This window comes from Capricornis sumatraensis, chromosome 7 (assembly GCF_032405125.1).
Source record: "Capricornis sumatraensis isolate serow.1 chromosome 7, serow.2, whole genome shotgun sequence".
Classification (NCBI taxonomy): domain Eukaryota; kingdom Metazoa; phylum Chordata; class Mammalia; order Artiodactyla; family Bovidae; genus Capricornis; species Capricornis sumatraensis.
The window spans coordinates 74,673,183-74,695,166 of NC_091075.1; the positions used below are offsets into that span (position 1 = coordinate 74,673,183).

The 21,984-nt window shown below is 39.1% G+C and overlaps 1 protein-coding gene across 5 annotated transcripts in view; it reads right to left on the bottom strand.

The window, feature by feature from the left end:
- AASDH (aminoadipate-semialdehyde dehydrogenase) overlaps nt 1–18,866 on the bottom strand; it is a 30,949-nt gene extending 12,083 nt beyond the window's left edge. For 3 of the 5 annotated variants that reach the window (XM_068975784.1, XM_068975787.1, XM_068975786.1), the window contains exons 1-6: nt 13,490–14,126; nt 13,278–13,398; nt 9,104–9,423; nt 6,066–6,258; nt 945–1,186; nt 518–624 (exon numbers count right to left, since the gene is read on the bottom strand). In XM_068975784.1, coding sequence (XP_068831885.1) covers nt 518–624; nt 945–1,186; nt 6,066–6,258; nt 9,104–9,423; nt 13,278–13,398; nt 13,490–13,719 — 1,213 coding nt within the window. In that variant the 5' untranslated portion in view covers nt 13,720–14,126. Of the gene's footprint in view, nt 1–517; nt 625–944; nt 1,187–6,065; nt 6,259–9,103; nt 9,424–13,277; nt 13,399–13,489; nt 14,127–18,854 lie in introns of those variants that run through there. The other 2 variants (XM_068975785.1, XM_068975788.1) reach the window with 2 other exon arrangements.
- Nucleotides 18,867–21,984: the final 3,118 nt, after the last annotated feature.

Sequence of the window (21,984 nt, forward strand, 5' to 3'; positions counted from 1 at the left end):
CCAATGTAGTAAAAATATTTAGGGAAAATGAAAACCATGAAATCAGAACATTTTCAAAAGCTCCATTACTAAGTTTGAAAGTGTTAATATATATATAAAATTGGGGACTCACTTTTAAATGTTATCTGATAAAATTATATACAATAACAATCTTAGTAAAATAAGCAAAGTGATAAAATTTATTTCTAAAAATATATATGTGATTAAGAACATTTAAAAAATAATTTTAAAAATTTAAATATTCTAATTAAATAAAATTCAGGCTATAAACAGAAATACAAACAACCAAGTTACAGTTACCAAATTGCTTTTCTATCTTCCCTTAAGAGTATTAGACCCAGTTATCTAAAATAATCATGTAACTTATTAAATGTCTCATTGACTGTGATGATGAGATTAAAAATTACCATCACTGAAAAGAATACTAGATTTAAGAAAAACTGAGGAAAGAATAAAATTAACAGACTTTTTTTCTTGGAAAAAAAAAATCATTCCCAATCAATAAATGTAGAACAACCTAAAAATACTTGGCCATTGCCTTCTTGAATTGTGAAACCATTAGTATCTCTGACTTCAACTACTGTTCCAAGCAGTGGAAATCCCAGTTGTACAGGCAATTCATATCTATGAAAACACAACAACCCAAACCAAATTTTAAAATTTTCACTTGAATAAAATATTCACCAATATATTTAAATCACATTGTACCAAATGAAGAAAAAAAGTTTCTGTTATAATTCAAAGACTGCCAAGTGGAAAAGTTATCTGTTTAGTTACAAAACACTTTAGCAGAATCTGCAGTATCAGTTTTCTGAATTCCCAGCATAGAATTCTAGACAAAATAGTGTTTCTAAAATAATGACTCCAGTGCCTATCAAAAACACTATTTGTGTTTAGATACTGGAAAAATACCCTCTACTCTTCATAGTAACTGAAACCCGTACTTCAAAGTAGAGTTAAGAATCTTCTCTGGAATCCTGTAGAAAGTCGCCCAACTTGATACCTCTGTGATGCCATAAATATTAAATATTTGTGTTTTATTGCCTACTCCTCTCCAGCTTTTGAGAACAGTTATTGATGGAAATGCTTCACCACCAAGGGCCAATATGCGAAGAGAAGTATTGGTGGATAAAACAGTTGATTTGATGAGCTGAGATCCAAATCTTCTAAGCAATGTCGGCGTTGCCTGTAAATACATCAAAAATAAACTATTTTTTCCCCCTTCACTTTTTTAAAAAATAAATTGTAGTAATTAGTTCAAAGTTTAACATTGGGAGCGCACATGGAAATTAAGACTGTGTTTACTAAATGGCAAATCGTATTCGGAAACCTACTGAAGCACCATTACCTTTTTAATGTTGATATAAATTTTGCTTTAGTAAAAAACTTAAGCACGGTATTGTTTCATTATGCAATTTATAGATAAAAAGGTTTAAAGATAAAAACAACAAAATCTATAAAATCGATTTACATTTCCTCTTTCATTATTTCTACGTAGAAAAAGTATATAAAGTGTTTTTAAAATGCGCTTAAGCAGCACAATGAGTAAAGACTTTAAAAAAGAGCTTTATTAAGATAATACTGACATAAATTATACATGTTTAAAGTGTACAAATTTTGAGATATATTGTTGGTGAAACCGTCACCACAATCCAGATAATGAAAATATCCTTCAGCCCTAAAATTACCTGCTGCTGCTGCTGCTGCTGCTGCTGCTGCTGCTAAGTCACGTCAGTCGTGTCCAACTCTATGCGACCCGAGACGGCAGCCCACCAGGCTCCCCCGTCCCTGGGATTCTCCAGGCAAGAACACGGGAGTGGGTTGCCATTTCCTTCTCCAATGCATGAAAGTGGAAAGTGAAAGTGAAGTCGCTCTATGTACCATTATAATTCTACCCTCCAACTGGACCCCTCCTCCAGCCAACTGCTGATCTATTTTTTGTCACTTACAGTCAGTTGACATTTTTTAAGAGTTTCATAAAATGGAATCATACAACAAGTATTATTATAACCTGGCTTCTTTCATTCTGTACTGAGTGCAAAGGCCTTGTGATTCATGATATATGTATCGGTAGTTCATTCTTTTTTGTCTCAGTCTATTCAGGGTGCTATGACAAAATACTATAGACTGGGTAGGATATAAACAACAGAAATGACCCACTGACTTGTCTCATACATGCAGATCTGGACTATGTAAACTACCAATATGTCACTTCAATGTATAACTTTTTGTCTCAAAAATGTATCTAACTGTGCTTTGACTTCTAACAGGCAGAACAGTCCTCAGATCTTTCTGAAATTGTCTCCTGGGCTATAATCCTCAAGCTGGCTCAAATAAAATTCTGTTTCTTTCTTAGATTGACTAATTTTTCATCAACATATTTTCTATTTCCTGAGACATCTTTCATTGCCTAGCATACACTCTATCCTAGGAAATGTTTAATTTACGTGAAAAGAATGTGTACTCTGAATTTGGTGGATAGTGCTCTGCATATGGAATTTGGCTGAGAATGTTCAAGTCTTCTTTATTATATATGCACTGATTTCTGTCGTTTTTCATTTAATTACTGAAAGTAGGGTATTAAAATTTCAAACCATTGAGTCAATTTGTTTTTCCTTTTAGTTCTGTCCATTTTTGCTTCATGTATTTGGAACCTCTAATTTTAGGCAAATATCATCTTGTTTATATAACAATGTACTTCTTGATGTACTGACCACTTTTTATTGTTATAAAATGTTTTGTTGTCGATTTTTTGTTTGTTTGTTTGTAACTTGCCAGGCTAAATGTGAATTCTGTCTTCCTTGTGGTATGTGGCCACTAATGTTGCTGCTTAGATGACTTTTAAAATATATATTCAGGAATTCCCTGGAGGTCCTATGGTTAGGACTCAGTGCTTTCATTGCTGTGGCCCAGATTCAATCCCTGGGGGGGAAACTAAGATTCCACAAACTGTGCAGTACAGCCAAAAAATAAATAATAAAATACATATTCTTATTTTCAAGTCTTACTTCCGTAGGGTCACCTTGTGTCTATATAGTTCAGAAGGCAATTGGACAGATCGTCCATACAGACGAATCTGGGAATGGACTGATGTTGGTATTCAGTCTCCAAGTTGTGTCCGACTCTTTGTGAACTGTGGAAAGCCAGGGTTCCCTGTCCCTCACCATCTCCTGGAGTTTTCCCAAGTTCAAGTCCATTGAGTTGGTGACACGATCCAACCATCTCATCCTCTGTCACCCCTTCTCCTCTTGCCCTCAATCTGTCCCAGCATCAGGGTCTTTTCCAGTGAGTCGGCTCTTCACATCAGGTGGCCAAAGTATTGGAGCTTCCAGCTTCAGTATTGGTCCTTTCAATGAGTATTCAGAGTTGATTTCCATTAGAATTGACTGGTTTGATCTCCTTGCTGTCCAAAAGACTCTCAAGATTTCCAAGTGTGGAAATGGCTATTTGCGTCAATTTTCTCCAGCTTTATAGTTGCTTTTTGGGGGAGAAGATTTGCCAGTCTCCTCACCTGGCCATAGTTACAGGTTCCATGTGAGTATTTTTAAATGGCTTCTTTCAATAAAAGCTAAAAGGACAGCCTGAATTTTAACTCAGGGAGGTTATTTAAGGTTATGGCGTGTCGAAATATTTAAGCAGTAGATTGACCCTACATCCCAGCATGTACTTATTGTTAAGTCAAGTTCTTAACTGTCCCACCAAGAGTCTTATCATAAGGAAAATCTCCTGTCAAAATGATGGCTGAGGGCTCCCCTGGTGGCTCAGTGCTAAAGAATCTGCCTGCCAATGCAGGAGACCTGGGTTCGACCCATGACCCAGGAATATCTTACATGCTGCAAGGCAACTAAGCCCATGTGCCACAACTCTTGGGCCTGTGCTCTACAGCCTGGGAGCCACAACTACTGAAGCCCACATACCCCATAGCCCATGCTCCGCAACAAAGGAAGCCACTGCAATGAGAAGCCCACGCACGGCAACTAGAGTAGCCCCAATTGCCACAACTAGAGGAAAGTCTGGCAGCGGTGAAGACTCAGAACAGCCAAAAATAAATAAAATCCTAAAAAAAAAAAGATGGCCAAATGGTTCTGTTCTCCATTTTCAATAAGGTGAATCTGAAATATTCTGGCCTAATTTCTAGTGTTAAGTATAATGTCAACTTTGAACTCTATAAATAAATGCACAACTATCAATATTTAGCAAGGTAAAAGCACAATAACACTTTTCAGATGCTCATATAAATAGGAATTATGAATTTAGTGGCACAATACAACTCGATATCCTTTGCAACCAATTGTCATAGGCATAAGAAAACAGGACTTAGCAAATGACAGGGGGAAAAAAGCAATTAGAAAATGTTACAGTTTCTTCTAAATTGTCTAAGTAGAAATTCATGTAAAAATGAAAAACACTTATAGTGACAATTTGGTAGCTAGAAATCTAAGATTCTGCTCTAACTAAAATGTTTCACTTTTAAAAGGCATCAAATTTAAATAATGTAACATTGTTACCCAGAGTATGCAAAAAATGCCCAAATATACTTTAGATTTGTGAGAAACCAAATACTGAGCCTTTCTTCACAAGAGAAAACTCCTTACTCCTGAAATAAAGAGGTTCTTAATTTCCTCAAACACTCAGTCCATCTCACTGTAGGGCCTTTCTCCCCCACAATAATTCAAGATATTTTATTTTTTCAAATTTTTAAAACTTTAATAGCATATATTCTCTTTGAAAGCTTTTAAGACCCTTGCTTAGTATTCAATTAGATTTGGACAAGGTTATTAGTAAATAAAATCTGTACAAGGAGCCCTTACAAAGTCAAACGTGATCTGCTAATAATATCTCAAGTAAGTATATACTGTGAGTTATATCAAATCACAATGAAGTTATATGTGAAAACTGCTGTATTTTGGGAACAGAGTTAGTAAGTATGTATCCATTTCTCAGAAGGATCTATGATCCCAAAAAGGTTAAAAACCAATGCTAAAGTACATTTATCTGAGATTGTGCTAAAACATTAAGCACGGGGATCAGATTTAAAGAGGCATAACACACTGACGACATACAAGGGAAGTTTCCTTTCTCTAAGTAACTATCACTCAAATCTATTAAGGAACTAATTATATTTTTTATGCCCCTTGAATTTTATAGAAAAATAAAAGCTATATTAAAATCTTGCCCAGGTTCACAGAATAATTCACCAACAGATGAGAAAATTTATATCACTGATATCCAGCAAGCCACATTCCTAAAATGATTTCATTTATGTATCTATATCTATACTTATATACATAAGATTTTTTTTAATAGGATGAAAAACATATTGCCCAAAAAGAAAGTCAGCATCAAGTTTTGTCTCTGGGGAAGAAATTTAATGTCCTCTCAAGTCTCATTTTTGAATTTTTTTTATTTTTCATGATCTGCATATAATTCTATTAATTAACCACTTACAATGAAATATCTTAAGGCTAGTGTACCAGTCACATGAAATGAAGTGAAGTCACTCAGTCGTGTCCAACTCTTTGTGACCCCATGGACTGTAGCCTATCAGGCTCCTCCATCCATGGGATTTTCCAGGCAAGAGTGCTGGAGTGGACTGCCATTTACTTTCAGATATATTTTTAAAATCTTTTAAAATGACAAATTTAAAAAATATTTGTTTTTTTAGGTTAATATAAATATACTGAGGTAAAAATCAGAAAATCTAAATTTCTAAGTCAATTATAATTTAACTTACTTAAACCAATTTTTAGTGGGAAACAAAATAAATTCAAAACTTTAAGAAAGGAGAGGCATATCTCAACAGGTTTGAGTAAAAGTTGAGTTCCTTAAGTTATTATAATATGTACAAATTGCATAGTAAAAGAATTTTCTACTAAATAAACAGAACTGATTTTTTTTTTTCATTCTCAAACAAAAAGTGACATCATCGGGTGACAGCCCTTGATAACCTAACTAGATTACCATGAATCCACTGTAAAGAGCTATAGAAACACAAAATATATTCTAACACACTTATAATACTGAACAATGATAGACAAAACATTTTATTTGCTCATAAAATGTACCTGTAAAATAGTCACTCTGTGATGGGAAAACAGAACAGCAGCTAATTTTGATGGGACCATTTTGACAGAAGTTGGCACAATAAGCAAAGAGGCACCACTTGACAAAGCAACAAAGATTTCCACCACAGAAGGATCAAAGGTCAGAGGTGAAGCCAGAAACAAAACATCTTCATGAGTGATTTCAAAAAGCACCCTAAGGCAAGACAGAATGTAATTACGAGAAATGCCTAACATTTAGTAAATATATATCCTAAAAAAGTATTTATGATAATTAAGTTTCCAAATACTAGCTAGATTTATTTTTCTCTCTTAAACAAAACGGTGCTATTAATTCTAGAACTCTTCTTTATAAATGTAAGGGTTAAAAGCCATTTTAAGCAATATCTACTTTTTACCATAACATATTTTATGCACTTAGGCACTACTTGAAGGAATTTTGTAGATATGAGTAAGGTTCCTAATCATCTGACTTTACTCAAAAGGGAGGTTATCCTGGATTGGCTGTTTTTTTTCAGTTGGAAGGCCTTTAAGAGAGTGTTTAGGGGACTCCCCTAGAAGTCTAGCAGTTAAGACTTTGCCCTCCCAATGCAGAGGGTGTGAGTTCAATCCCTGGTCAGGGAACTAAGATCCTGCATGCCACATGGCATGGCCAAAAAAAAGAGTGAGTGACTGTGTTTAGGCTTTCTCTGAAAAAGAGACTCCCTAGAGCAGCTGGGTCAGCAATTATTCTCCCTTTCCCCTGGATTCTTTCCTGATTTGCCTGTGGATAAGCACATGCCCACTGGGTTCAGTCTATTCACAATCACCCTTTCTAACTGTCTACCCAATGGACTTCAGTCTTGATAGCCAGCCTCTACAAGTATAAGTAAACTCCTTGTAAGAGATCCCTGATAAATCCTCCTGGTTCTGCTTTTCTGGTAGAATCCTGACTTACTCTATACTACATCTTCAGTGATGATCAATAGAGCCCTCTGATTCCCTTTTCTCATTATTTGGCATTTTTTCTCAGTATCTCAACAAAGAGCAGAACAAAATATATGTGGTAAGGATATTACTGAGCATGGATGGTCAGTGATGAGACGAAGACACTGCTTGAATTTAAAGACAAAAAACTGGCAATTCTCTGGCAGTCCAGAGGTTAGGACTCGGTGCTTTCACTGCTGTGGTTGGGTTCAATCCCTGATGGAAAACTAAGATCCTGTAAGTCACTTGGCATAGCCAAGAAAAAAAAAATTAGCAACAAAAAACTCACTCTATCTAGAATTAGGAATTACCTTCAAAATATTACCTTCAATTAACTTTAATATATCTTAAAGTATGGTATTTGTGGGGACCCACTTGGAACCCCAGAGTTGGTATAAAAATTATTTCAAGCTGAAGACATTTTAGCTTCAACAGATGCAGAAAGAAGCCTTCTTAGAACTTTCCTTATCTGACTGACAGCAGAAACCTCTGGGGAATGAGATTGCTATAAATTTCATCTTCAGGGTGACTTTTACTCCCAGAAAGTGCATCAAGAATGAACCTACCATAAACCCCCTGTACCCTCTACAGGGGACTTTTATGGCCCCGAAGATGATGAAAACTATTCTCATGAGCACAAGTCAACATTACCACAGTTTATCTCCTTTTGTCTTTCCTAAAGAAACCGATTTGTATTTCCCATAGAAGCCTTTTCTTCCCCTCCCTTTCCCCTACTGTTATGTACATAAGCTCCAATTTTAACCATTTCTAAAGAAGATGTATATCCACCCAGTACTTTAAATATCATCTCATCCTATCTCATAGCATCTTACTCCTTCACCATATTTCTTCTACTTGATTATCCAAACCAATCCTCTCCACCAATTCTTTATGTCCAGCCTACAGCTCTCCCATCTAAAAGCAAAAGAAAAAAAACTACACTTTCCCATAATTCTTTCATTTCTATTAAAACTAGTTTCCAGAAAATAACACCTTATTTTTGCTGTTTCCATATCTTTATCCCTCATTTTCTTATCTCTAGCCTGTACAGTCTTCAGCTCTGGGCATTAGAAGCAAAAACTCATTAAAGACCAGAACTGTCAATTACAGCGGACACCTCTGCAGCATTTACCCGTTCCTTCCTTTTAGATCTATGCATAGAATATGGCAGCCACTAAATACCTGTGCCTACTGAGCACTAATAATGTAGCTGCTCCATACAGAGATGTGTAAAGTGTAAAATACACTCTAGAACTTGAAAATAACTGGTGTACAAAAAAGAATGTAAAATACCTCACTAATAATTTTTATACTGATTACATATTAAAATGATAATATTTGGGGTATACTGAATAATATTGTTAAAATTAGTTTCACTTTTTACTTTTTAAATGTGGGTGCTAAAAACTTAACTACCTAAAACTCACAATGACATAAAATTACACGTGTTTCATGAGGTTTCTAGTTCTACTTCTGTTTCCTCCTTCTATTTCCTAAGACTACTTCTCTCTGATCTGGTTCCCTTCCCCCTCTATTTTCTTCTTTCTTCAAAAGTTGAGAATCTCAACTTTACAGAGATCACTCATCTCCCAGCCATGACAGTAAAACCAACTCCACAATGCTACAGGAGTAAACTTAATGAGATGCAAACTTTTTAATGGTTCCTTGTTACCTTTTGGATTAAGTTCCAACTTCTCCAACAGAGGATATCAGGCTCCTGCCCCTCAGGTCATAGGGTCTCCTACTCTTCAGCTCAGGCCCAATACACTAGCAAGCCAAACTCCTCCTTTCTCCCATACCCCTGCCAGTACCTCTGCTAGGAATGTTTCCTCTCTTCTCATTAATAATTAAGAAGCAAATTTTCCAAACATCATTTGCTATTTGGCTCCAGGTCTGGATCAAACGGGTAAAGCCCTACTCTGCAGAGAACTGAAGTTCAGATATAGCTGAAACAAGAGACCCGGGTTACTTAGGACTGTCTATAGGAACAAGAGTTATAAAGAACAGATGGTTCAAAACTCATTTTTTCCTTTAAATTACAAGTTCTGAAGAAGGATTCTAGGAACAGAACTTACCGAAAATGCTGGATGTTTGGCACTATACATGCATGAGGGACTCTGACAATCTTAGGTATCCCTGTAGTGCCTGATGTATGGAGAACATAGGCTAAGCAGTGCTTTAGCCTCACATCCATGTGCTCTTCTGACTTTTCTTCACTGCTGCTCTCAGAAGGCATACTCTTTGTCATCGTTCCTTTTTCATATTTCTCTTTTCTATCGTTTGGCACCAGGCTCACCTCAACATTCTTCCAGTGAAGTCTGAAGAGTACTAGGTCATTATGTTCTACTGTAAGCATATCATAGTTCAATAATGCTTCATAGGAAGACTTGAATTTCTGTATTAAATGGGGAACAAAGTTTATTATTACATAGTTTAATATTATATAGAAGATTAAGTTTAATATTATATAGAATACTGAGTATTCATTTACTGATTTAGCACGACCTTTTTTTTTTTAAGTATAACTGACCTTTGAACATGGGTTTGAACTGCACTGGTCCACTTATATGTGGGTTTTTTCCAGTAAATACGTATTACTCCATCTGAGTTAGGTGAATCTAGGGATGTGGAATTACAACTGTAAAGTTATAGGCAGATTTTCCACTGAACAGGATTCGGCACCCCTAATCCCCAATTTGTTCAAGGGTTAACTGCACTTGCACTTTATTCAGGAATAAAAAGTAAAATGAGAAATCTCCAAGAGTAAAGTGCTACCCTTACTTTAAAACTCACCTTTAACATAGAGACACAAAAGCACACATCTGCAGTGCAATGTGATGTGGTAATGAAACAAGCTTCAAATGTGAATGAAAACAGAGAAGACTGAACTTAACTTGCCTGGAAGGGCAGAGATTGATTCTTGGTATGTAATGTCCGTGTTATAAGTAGCTATTCTCCAAATAAAGAAAAGGGGTATTTAGATAATCAATAAACAGTACCTGACCTGACAATGTTGGTGTTAGAACAGTAAGCATTCCAATAAGCTGCAGAATTGGGGGAGAGAGAGAAGATGAGTAGTGCTGTTGACCAGAGATGAGCTGCTAATCCTTAATAACTATATCCTCAAAACCAAGGAGTTTAGATCGTAATCTGTGATAGGATCCAACTGAAAGTGGCAATAGCATAGACTAGACTTTGCTTGTCAAGAAAAGAATGATATGCAATTCTATAAGTAAGTGCCTTTAACGAACTTCCATAACAATTCAGATTTGCCTACTCCTTGGAAGGAAAGTTATGACCAACCTAGACAGTGTATTAAAAAGCAGAGACATTACTTTGCCAACAAAGGTCCATCTGGTCAAGGTTATGGTTTTTCTAGTAGTCATGTATGGATGTGAGAGTTGGACTATAAAGAAAGCTGAGCGCCGAAGTATTGATGCTTTTGAACTATAGTGTTGGAGAAGAATCTTCAGAGTCCCTTGGACTGCAAGGAGATCCAACCAGTCCATCCTAAAGGAGATCAGTCCTGGGTGTTCATTGGAAGGACTGATGCTAAAGCTGAAACTCCAATACTTTGGCCACCTGATGCGAAGAGCTGACTCATTTGAAAAAACCCTGATGCTGGGAAAGATTGAGGGCAGGAGAAGAAGGGGACGACAGAGGATGAGATGGCTGGATGGCATCACCGACTTAATGGACATGAGTTTGAGTGAACTCCGGGAGTTGGTGATGGACAGGGAGGCCTGGCATGCTGCAGTTCGTGGGGTCGCAAAGAGTCAAGACACGACTGAGCGACTGAACTGAATATCTGCCTGAAGAGTCTGCTGCAGCAGAAATGAATGGAAAGGGCCTATGAACAAAGAATCAATAGAGCTTGGTGACTTTCTAGACAGGGAGTGAGCCTAAGATTGCTGAATTTCTGGCTCAGTTATCTGGTAGATGGAAACAGATTAAAACAGAAGTTTCCCTCGAGTATATCTTTTTAGGTTGATAAATAGCAGCTTAATGAAGTACAACAAGTTTTCACAATAAAGAAATTAACATAAATGAGAGGAAAAGGTCACAACTCAGGAGCCAGCAGTGTTTTCTGTTTGTACTTGTTTTGTGTTTATTAGGTAGAGTGTAGTATGTTCTATAATGTAAAAAAAAAATTTAAGGCCCACATATTCTTAAGACCAAGCTCAAACACTGTTCTCCATTAAAACTGTCCTATCTCTACTAGGTTATGTATACTTCGCTTAGGGTGATATCATACTATGTAGACCTTGGAAGTACTAATCTTTTCTCTGTAACTATAAAAGCAACTGCCAGGCAGGAATCCCGTCTTAGGTTACTTTCAGATACTAATAATATCCTTCCAAACACCCTGTTCTAGTGCAGGCTTTCTCAGTCTCAACATTACTGACATTTTGGACCAGATAAACCTTTGTTGGGGTTGTAAACTGTTGGACTTTGAGCAGAATCCCTGACCTCTACCCATTAGATGCCAGTACCATCCCCTTTCCATCATGATCATAAAAAATATCTCGACCTGCCAGAATGTTTCCCGGCATGTAAAATCACGGCCAGCTGAGAACCACCACTCTAGGAGATCCTAGGCATACAGTAGATGCTCAATAAATACTTCTGATTGCTCTTGTGTTAAGTGACGGAAGACCACTTACACCATCACGAAAATTATGGAAGAGGAAGCAAGGTACTTTTTACGGGGTTTGCTATGTCTCCAACTCCTTCCCATATGCAGTTACAAAGACTAACTTGACATTGACAATTAGTTCTTCCACCCAACCACCCCATCTACAAACCATTCACCAAGGCTGTTTAAACAACTGAACCTCACACTCTCATTTCAGTTTTGCTTGTGTGTGCGTGCGTGCTCAGTTGCTTCTGTCATGTCTGACTCTTCGTGACGCTATGGACTGTAGCTCCTCTGTCCATGGAATTCTCCAGGCAAGAATACAGGAGCGGGTAGCCATTTCCTTCTCCAGAGGAATCTTCCCAGACCCAGGGATTGAACCTGGGTCTCTTGCACTGCAGGTACATTCTTTGCCGCTGAGCCACCAGGGAAACCCTTAGTTTTGCTTATCAACAAATAACCAATTTGAGGAACAGAAAACTGTGGTCAGACAACCATACATGTATATTCAGAAAATATTTATTTACCAAATTAATACTCACTGTCTCTTTCTGGAGGCCCTACTCTAATACCTATTATTCTATAGGAAGACCCCCATATACCTGAAGCTCTTGAATTGTCTTACTGATGTATGTTACAGATACAGATGCATATATACACAAATAGGTGAAAGGCATTTAAGTTACTCTCAAATATAAAATGATTCATATAGGAAATGGTAGTAATAGGCTAAATTGAATATATTTCCTATAATTTTTTTCCATGGTAAAACAATATTTTATAAACAAAAAATGAAGAAATAATAATGAAACATGGGCTGCCCCTTGCTTAACATATAATACCAATTTTGCACCTAAGGCAGTGTTTCTTGACTAGAAGTGACTCTGGCTGGCAGTCACTTAAAAATTTTAAAAATAATGTATTTGGTTTCCCAGAAAGATCTGGCCGAAGTGCCAATCTCTTTCTCAAAATCTAAGCTTGGATACAGTTCTTTAATGCTGCTGACTCCTGTAAGTTGGCATAAAGATACAAAGATAAAAGTATCAGGTACTGGGACTTCCCTGGCAGTACAGTGACTCCATGCTTCCAGTGCAGGAGGTATGGGTTTAACCTCTGGTCAGGGAACTAAGATCCTACATGCCACATGGCCAAAAAAAAATATCAAGTCTTATAAAAGTTTCCTTTGGAAACTTTGGAAAGAGAAAGTAAATTCAAGGCAATCACAATTCATTATTATGAGGGTAGAAGATATGTTCATGTCATTGAGCAGTGGTTCTCAATGGAGCATGGATGGCGGAGGGTACCTCCAGGAGACATTTGGCAAAGTCCAAAGAAAATTTTGGTTGTTACAATTGAGGGGTGCTACTGACACCTGTTAGGTGAGGCCATGGGGTTACTAAACATCTTATAATGTAAAGGACACTCCTCACAACAAACAATTACCCAACCCAAAATGTCAACAGTGCTGAGACTGAGAAACTTTGCTGAGTTAGTGAATTTAGAAATCAAGATGGGGGGAAAAAAAAAAAAGAAATCAAGATGGGGATGGGACTCCCTTCAACTGAAAAGTAAATAAAACACATTAAAAAAAACCTTAAAATAGCCAAACTTACACTTATATGTACTTTTTCAACAAGGATATACTTCAGATTACATTTTTTCATAAAATGAATTGATAATGCTGGCGGTGAATCTGGATCAACAGGTGCATAAGCAGCAGGGACTTGGAGAATTCTAAAGAAACAAAGGACAGAGTCAGCACAGGATATCTGTTGAAAATAATCTTACTTTAAGATATCAAATTTTCAGTTCTAAAGAATCTTACCCTAAAATCCAAGAGGGTAAGTTTATTGTAGGATGGCAGTAGAGACCAATTTCCCGAATTCCTTGAAAGTCACAATGTAACAGCAGAAAATTCGATAATGTTGAAGCAGCATTAATCACAGTCTTGTAAGTATAGTAAACTGGAGGCTGGTTGTTACATTCATCAAAACACACAGCTATTTTATCTGAATAAAGAGAGGCAGCCTGATGCACCAATTCCTGAAGAGTCATTTCACTGACGCTTATCTGAACATCACTGGTAGCAGAGAACTCTACCTATATCAAGAAATGTTAGGGGAACAAGGAGTTTCATGGAGTTTGTTGCTGGGAGCGGGGATATTTGGAGAAAAAATTCTATACAATCACTCCTCATAAAAATGACTATATCAAAGTCACAATTAAAGAATTGCTGAACTATGAACTGTCTATAGTAACTTTGCTGAGAACAACAGGGTTGAAATTTTGATAGTCAACCTAATTCCGTGTCAGAACTGGAAGCAAATATGAGAGGGCAATGGTATATACACAGATGAGGATGAAACAAGTAGAAATGCAGAATTCTCTCTAAACAGACCACAAAGTAGAAAAGAAATAAGTAAATTACTACCCAGTAGAACCAAATTCAAAGTACCATATGCTTAGTTTTTTCATTTTTCTTGTTACAGGTTGATTAAAATCATTAAAATCCTGTACGGTAACTTTGAAAAAGCTAATTCAAGTGAAGTCTGCTTTTAGGAACTGAACGAAGGTGAAAACAAAATCAATCTCTGATAGAAAAAAGAGAAAAAAACCCTTACATTTATCTAATTTTAGTCCTCTCTATATAAACTGTGCTTATTATTATTATTAATATATAATACTTTTCAAAGGTCACAGCAAGTCACTTTGATAACTGTTAAGAACTAAGTTCTTCATATTCTAGTTTGAAATATATATAACATATATATTATACACACACACACACATACACATATATATATATATTGCAGGATCTTAGTTCCCCAACCAAGGATCCAACCCAGGGCCCCAGAAGTGAAAGCACAGAACCCCAGCTACTGCGCAGCCAGTGTATGGCCTCTAATTTGATTTTTAAATTGCCAATAAATTCATTTAAATTCAGACTCTATAATATCACAACTCAATAAAGTATTATATCAATACAGTGTTCTTTGAGCTTCTCAATGCAGGTCACATAAAAAGAATATGTGAAGCTGTACTTCATCAAAAAAAACCTTAGGCATGATTGAACAACAACAAAAACCTCACAACTGTCAGTATTTGAACTTATTTCCCTACTGATTCATCCACATCATTTAATCAATATCAAATAGGGAAAGTAAAACATTCCTAAAGAGAGCAAGGGACTTTGTGGTTCAGCTAGTAAAGAATCTGCCCGCAATGCGGGAGACCTGGGTTTGATCCCTGGGTTGAGAAGATACCCTGGAGAAAGGAAAGGGTACCCACTCTACTATTCTGGCCTGGAGAATTCCAGAGTCAGACAGGACTGAACAACTTTTACTTCACTTCAAAGAGAGCAAAATGAATAACTGGTGACATCCATAAGGTTTGGAAATACTCTGATTTCTAAACACAAACTTTTAAATATAAAATAACTTCATATTTGCAGTATTTTTAATAAGCTTTTCTACAAATACTTGCTCTTTCTCTGATGCACAAGATAAAATGAATTCTTTTTTTAAAAGCCATTTTTATGACAAATTACAACATTCACTATACATATCTATACAATTAATATGTTTTTTTAAACTTTCAATTGCCAGTTTTCTCTTTAAGAGAATTAAGGCCAAATCTATTCTTGTTGTCTAAGGTTTTCGTTTTCATTAACTGAATCATAAATACATTTGTTTCAATAGAGAATACTAAATGGATGTCCAAATATTTCTGGCACCACATAAGGGGGGAAAAAAAGGGAAAATCTGGTAAATAGATTATATATGTAACAGGATCATTAAGTTTTAAGATACTTGCAACTTTATATCAATAGAGGCTGCTATTGAGTCATGAGAGGTGTTAGGCACTCTTCCTATGTTACTGGTTATTTTAAATACTGATAAATAACCTAAAAACTTTATTTTCCCGTATCCACCGGCTTCTTAACGTTCACGAAGCGACTACGATTAATAACAATGCACTTTTTATCCTTCAACACGTTTTTCCAATTGCTTTTCGAAATCATGCTATTAAGAAAAGCTAACTTACATTTGAAATAAGGTGCAGAGTCTAATGCAGGGTGAGTGGAGAGAGCACACTGGTCAAGTTTAATCTTTGCACCACTCCATCCCGCCAGACCCCGCTAATTCAAATCCGAGGCCAACCGGTGGCTAGCCCGGAAGCTAAGCAAACCTGTGTGCAGGCAGCCCCAGATGTCGCCGTACTTCTCCTCCCTCACACATGTCCCCACTGGATACCGCTTCCTGTCGAGACCCACTCAGAAGGCCTAGAGGTGAGAGGGTAGCGGGGAGGTCTGAGCCCATCCGGACCTTCTCCCGCCAGCCCAACCCCAAGGTGTCACACACAGCGAATAAATCGGTAACTCCCAAGGTTTAAATATGGCCTAGCCTCTGAATGACGCGGGTTCACCCGTAATCTTCCGCGTCGCCTTGCTGACGTCACACGAGCGACCCGGCGCAGACAACGTCACTCTGCTCCGCCCCGCCCCTTCCCCGAGCTTTGGAGGCCACTGCCGAAAAGAATTGGCGTTTTGCTGATTGTTCTCATTTCAAATCTCCACTCCAGTCACGTTGGATTTTGGACGGAGTTTGCGAGGACTTTGGAGTTGACCCCCTTGGAGTCGTACCCTTTCATACTTGCCAAGAAACTCTGAGCGAGAAACTTTAATTCGAAGCAACTGGCTCCTCGTTCAACATACGGCTGGCTAGAAAGAGATCGCTTAGAGTTGATGCTGCTGCTGCTAAGTCGCTTCAGTCGTGTCCGACTCTATGTGACCCGACAGACGGCAGCCCAGCAGGCTCCCGTCCCTGGGATTCTCCAGGCAAGAACACTGGAGTAGGTTGCCATTTCCTTCTCCAATGCAAGAAAGTGAAAAGTGAAAGTGAAGTCGCTCAGTCGTGTCCCGACTCCTAGCGACCCCATGGACTGCAGCTTACCAGGCTCCTCCGTCCATGGCATTCTCCAGGCAAGAGTACTGGAGTGGGGTGCCATTGCCCTCTCCAATCTTGGGCTAACTGAATACTAATCAACCAGTCAGATGACTGTGTGTGTGAAGTTGCTCAGTCGTGTCCAACTCTGCTATCCCGTCGACTGTAGCCTACCAGGCTCCTCCATCCGTGGAATTTTCCAGGCAAGAGTACTGGAGTGGCTTGCCATTTCCTTCTCCAGGGGAATCTTCCTGACCCAGGGATTGAACCCAGGGATCGAACCCAAATCTCCCCCATTGCAGGCAGACGTTTTACCATCTGATCCACTAAGGAATGCTATTTTTGACAACATCATTAATGTACTAAAATTGCTGTTGCAGATATATATATACTTATACATATACATATATAATGTAGGTAGGTATATCATCAATAATATACAAATTCAGGTTGTTTCTCCAGGACAAGATGAGCTCACAGACCTGTATCACCGGGCCAGAGAATTGTAAACTGCAGACAACCTGACTCACAAAACCAGATTAAGAAATGGTGGGGCTTCCCTAGTGTCTAGTGGTTGAGAATCTGTCTGCAATGGAAGGGAGGTGGGTTCTATCCCTGGTCAGGGAAGTAAGAGCCCACATGCCATGTAGCAACTAAGCCTGTGTGCCACAACTATAGAGTCTGTGCACAGTGAAAGATCCCGCCTGCTGCAACTAAGACCCAATACAGCCAAATAAATAAGTAAATATATTTTAAAAGTTAAAAGATGGTGATTCATCCCAATTTCTTTGTTCTTACCCTTTAAAACATCCCTAACTTAAAGACCAAGATGGGGTGCATCTGACACCTGTCTCCCATGCCCTTGCTTGGCACCCTGCAAATAAATCCTTAACTTGGCTACAAACATCTGCTGTCAAAGAGTTTGGCTTTCTGAAGCACTTTCCCAGTTACAAAATGATCGGGGTTTTGGTTTTGTTTTGTCTAGGGGAAGGACTGAGGAAGCAGCCTGGCATCAACAAATGATGATATAAAGGAATGAGAACACAGTGCTCTTGTGTCCTTAGGCATTGGTGGCAAGAAACTGTAGCAGTAATCGAAGGAAGAGATACCTCCACTTGTCCATGAGTATGTACCACTGGTCTTTTATTTGGTGTGTGTGTGTTGGGGGGTGGGGAACAGTGTCAGATGTGTATCTTTGCTTCTGTATTTGGCACTGACACCATTATCCACCCAGTGAGTCGGGGAGAAAAAGCCTAGTTACCCACCCCCACCCAACTTCTTTTTACCCTGCTGTATGCAGTTAGATCCTCCGTCCTGCTGTCCCCAGTCTCTAGACCACTGCCCAGCTGGCCATATAACACATTCCAGATTCTTGAATCTCCATTCCAAGAGGTTCTGAATTCGTCATCCAGTGAGGAAGGGGCCTACAATCTGTATTTCTCCCCTGCCTGCCATCTGCATTGTTAAAATGCTAACTTCTGCTCTCTTACTTCTCTTGTTCAGCTTTTCCCTTAAGCCCTTCCAGTCTTGCGTGGCTACAGTAGGACAACTTAATTATCCTACTGCTACCTGCCAGGGTAATTTAATTCTGATATTAGTGATAGCTTGTTTGAGTTTTTCTTCCCCTTTCAGTCTCTATTTCTTCTGTTGCTTTTGGACTCTTATGTTAGAGTCTTCCACAGGTGTCTGGTAATAATGATTACTTAAAAGTGGGACATTTAAAAGCTGATTGAAAGTTCTGAGTCCGTGGGATGTTTTTTGAAAACCAAATGAGAGAAAAGGGCTGCAGAGGTTGGGAGGAGGTCTCAGAATTCAGTATAAAAATTTCCAAGTGCTTGATGTCCTCTAATACAAGGACTCTCTGTTTTACTCTCTCTCAAATAAAAGGGCTTTCAGAGTTAGGCTTTTAGGTTGATGGGTGGTATCATAAGGGTATAATTCATTCCCAAGGGAATTGCCAATCCTTTTAGTTACCCTCTTTATCCTTACTTCCAGAAGCCAGTTTCTCAGATTTTTAGGGCCCTGATGTCTCAGTGGTAGGGAAGAAAAAAAAAAATCCACCTGCCAATGCAGGGAGGGTTCAATCCCTGGGTGAGAAAGATCCCCCGGAGAAGGAAATGGCAACCCACTGCATTTACTTGCCTGGTAAATTCCATGGACAGAGGAACCTGGCAGGCTACAGTCCATGGGGTCCCAAGAGTTGGACACAACCTAGCAAAACAAAATGATGTAAATAGTATTGCTTACTGGCTTTGCTCCCTGCTGGTTTAGTCTTTCGGTACAGTTCAGTCGCTTAGTCGTGTCCAACTCTGCGACCCCATGGACTGCAGCACGCCAGGCCTTCCTGTCCATCACCAACTCCTGGAGTTCACCCAAACTCATGTCCATTAAGTTGGTGATGCCAACCAACCATCTCATCCTCTGTCGTCCCCTTCTCCTGCCCTCAATCTTTCCCAGCATCAGGGTCTTTCCCAATGAGTCAGCTCTTCACATCAGGTGGCCAAAGTATTGGAGTTTCAGCTTCAACATCAGTCCTTCCAATGAACACCCACGACTGATCTCCTTTAGGATGGACTGGTTGGATCTCCTTGCAGTCCAAGGGACTCTCAAAAGTCTTCTCCAACACCATAGTTCAAAAGCATCAATTCTTTGGTGCTCAACTTTCTTTAGAGTCCAACTCTCACATCCATACATGACTACTGGAAAAACCATAGCCTTGACTAGACAGACCTTTGTTGGCAAAGTTATGTCTCTGTTTTTTAATATGCTGTCTAGTTTGGTCATAACTTTGCTTCCAAGGAGTCAGCGTCTTTTAATTCATGGCTGCAGTCACCATCTGCAGTGATTTTGGAGCCCCCCAAAATAAAGTCTGCCACTGTTTCCCCTTATATTTCCCACGAAGTGATGGGACCAGATGCCATGATCTTAGTTTTCTGAATGTTGAGCTTTACGCCAACTTTCTTCTTTCACTTTCATCAAGAGACTCTTTAGTTCCTCTTCACTTTCTGCCATACGAGTGGTGTCATCTGCATATCTGAGCTTTTCCAAATCATCTGAGCCCTTTGCTTTTGGTTTCAGAATTTTGTTATCACTTTCTATCCTTGAGTTTGTGACCCTAAAAAATCCTTTTACTGTCATTTTCAGGGGGTCTAAGAGGAAGCAAATGTAGAAGACTATGTTTAAGAGACCATTTTACCTGGTAATCTAGACTGATCATTCTAAAACATCCATCAGAGCAGCCACAGCATTCTTAAGAAGCTTCAGTGGTCTCACTGCCTACATGGCATTCAGACTCTAGTAAGGCAAGTGAGATAGTTCATTATCTTTCTAGCCTAACCTCTCACAATTAACCACTGCTTCCTCAGCCCACGCTCCACAGTCCCCACACCTGGTACTGTCAGATCCAGCTATAATAAGACCCTAGTTCTGGGAGAAGGCAATGGTAACCCACTCCAGTACCCTTGCCTGGCAAATCCCATGGACGGAGGAGCCTGGTAGGCTGTAGTCCATGGGGTCGCTAGGAGTTGGGACACGACTGAGCGACTTCACTTTCACTTTTCACTTTCCTGCATTGGAGAAGGAAATGGCAACCCACTCCAGTGTTCTTGCCTGGAGAATCCCAGGGACGGGGGAGCCTGGTGGGCTGCTGTCTCTGGGGTCGCAGAGTCGGACACGACTGAAGCGACTCAGCAGCGGCAGCAGCGTAAGTCTTCTGGGCCTGCCAAACCCTTATCAAGTTTCCACACCTGTGCTTCGGCTGGGTCACAGGCTAAAAACCCTTTCTCTCCCTACACTGGCTCGATGAAGTTACTCCTCTTATGGAAACACAGCTTCAACATCGCCTTTCTTCAAACTTTGTTTGAGAATTTAGCTGTCCTCCTCCAACCCCCATCCCATGAACCTAGCATACTGCTGGGAGCAATTAGCCATGGACCCTGAAAGCAATTGGCCATGGACCCTGAGTGTCCCTGCAAATTCTTACTAAGTATGCAAAGAATACGAGGTACTGACTGCTTAGAGTGATCTATCTTCAGAGCTGAGGTAATGTCTTCCCCAGGTAGCAGGCTTGCTTCTACTTATTGTAAAAAGAATGAATCCCCCCAAACTTAATACTCTTTTCCTGTAACACTACCCAGTTTGTGTGCAGACATCCATTTGTGTCTACCTCAGTCACCCAGGGGGATTTTGGAGGCTTGGAGAGCCTTCAAACGGGATGCTCTGGCCACGAGTAATGAAATTCTCAGGTCTTTAACCCAGGAACCTCATGTGCACTGCCATGAAACAGTAACAGGTTACCTTATTAGCTTTTAAATAGGGCCCAAGCCTAGACCCTTTCCAAACTGTGACTTAACACTTGTCGTAGAATCTATAGCAGCTGCATTGTTTCCAAGTCTGACCTAATTTAATCCCTCTTGACAGCAGTGACTCATGTGTTTTGCACCTGTTTCCTGAGAATCTTTTTATTCTTCTCCATCTACTACATGGTTCCCATTCCCAATAATCAAATACATACCCCAGTATTTTGCTGATCCTTTGCACATTTATTGGTACATTCTCATTTCACTGTTTCTCTTCACCTACTTCCCAACTCTTCTCTGTTGTCAATGTCATTGTTTCTTCTGAAAATAAAAATTATTTCAAAAATAACTTTCAAAGTCCTTGATCCTACCCTGAGACAAGGTTAGGTTACAGGGCTATAACCTGTAGCATCATAGCCCATAACACGGTTGGGACTGTGTTGTATGATTTATTCTGAGGGAGCTCAGCTGCCCAGTTGAAGGCAGAGGAAAGAGTGACGGGTGGCTGAGTTCATTCAGGCTCGGCACATTTCCCTGGCAACTGAAAAAACTGGGAGGATAACGGAAGTCAGGCTGTCTGCAAGAGTGAGCCCACTAGAGTTCTCTAGAGAAACAGAACCAATGGAATAAATGGAGCTTAAGAAACTGGCTCAAAGAATTGTGGGGGCTGGCAAGTTTGCAACCTAGGGCAGACCCAGAGGCCAGAAATTCAGGTTAAGAGTTGATGCTGCAGCCCTGAAACAGCTTGGAAACTGGCAGGGTTTCTAGGGTGCAGGCCCAAGAATTCTAATTCAGGAAACTACAGTCTGTTCTTAAGGCCTCAACTGACTGGATGAGGCCTACCTACACTATGGAGGGCAATCTTCTTTACTCAGTTTACTGATTTAAATGTTTATTACATCTAAAAAATACCTAGACAGGTGTTTCAACAACAACTTGGCACCAGAGCCTAACCTAACTGAAACATAAAATTAACCATCACATCTAACATAACCATCAGTGAAGCCAAACAGGCAATTTTCAATGATTGAGGAAGGGTGTAAGGACCAACCCGGGTCTCCTTTGTGTCATCGTTTTCT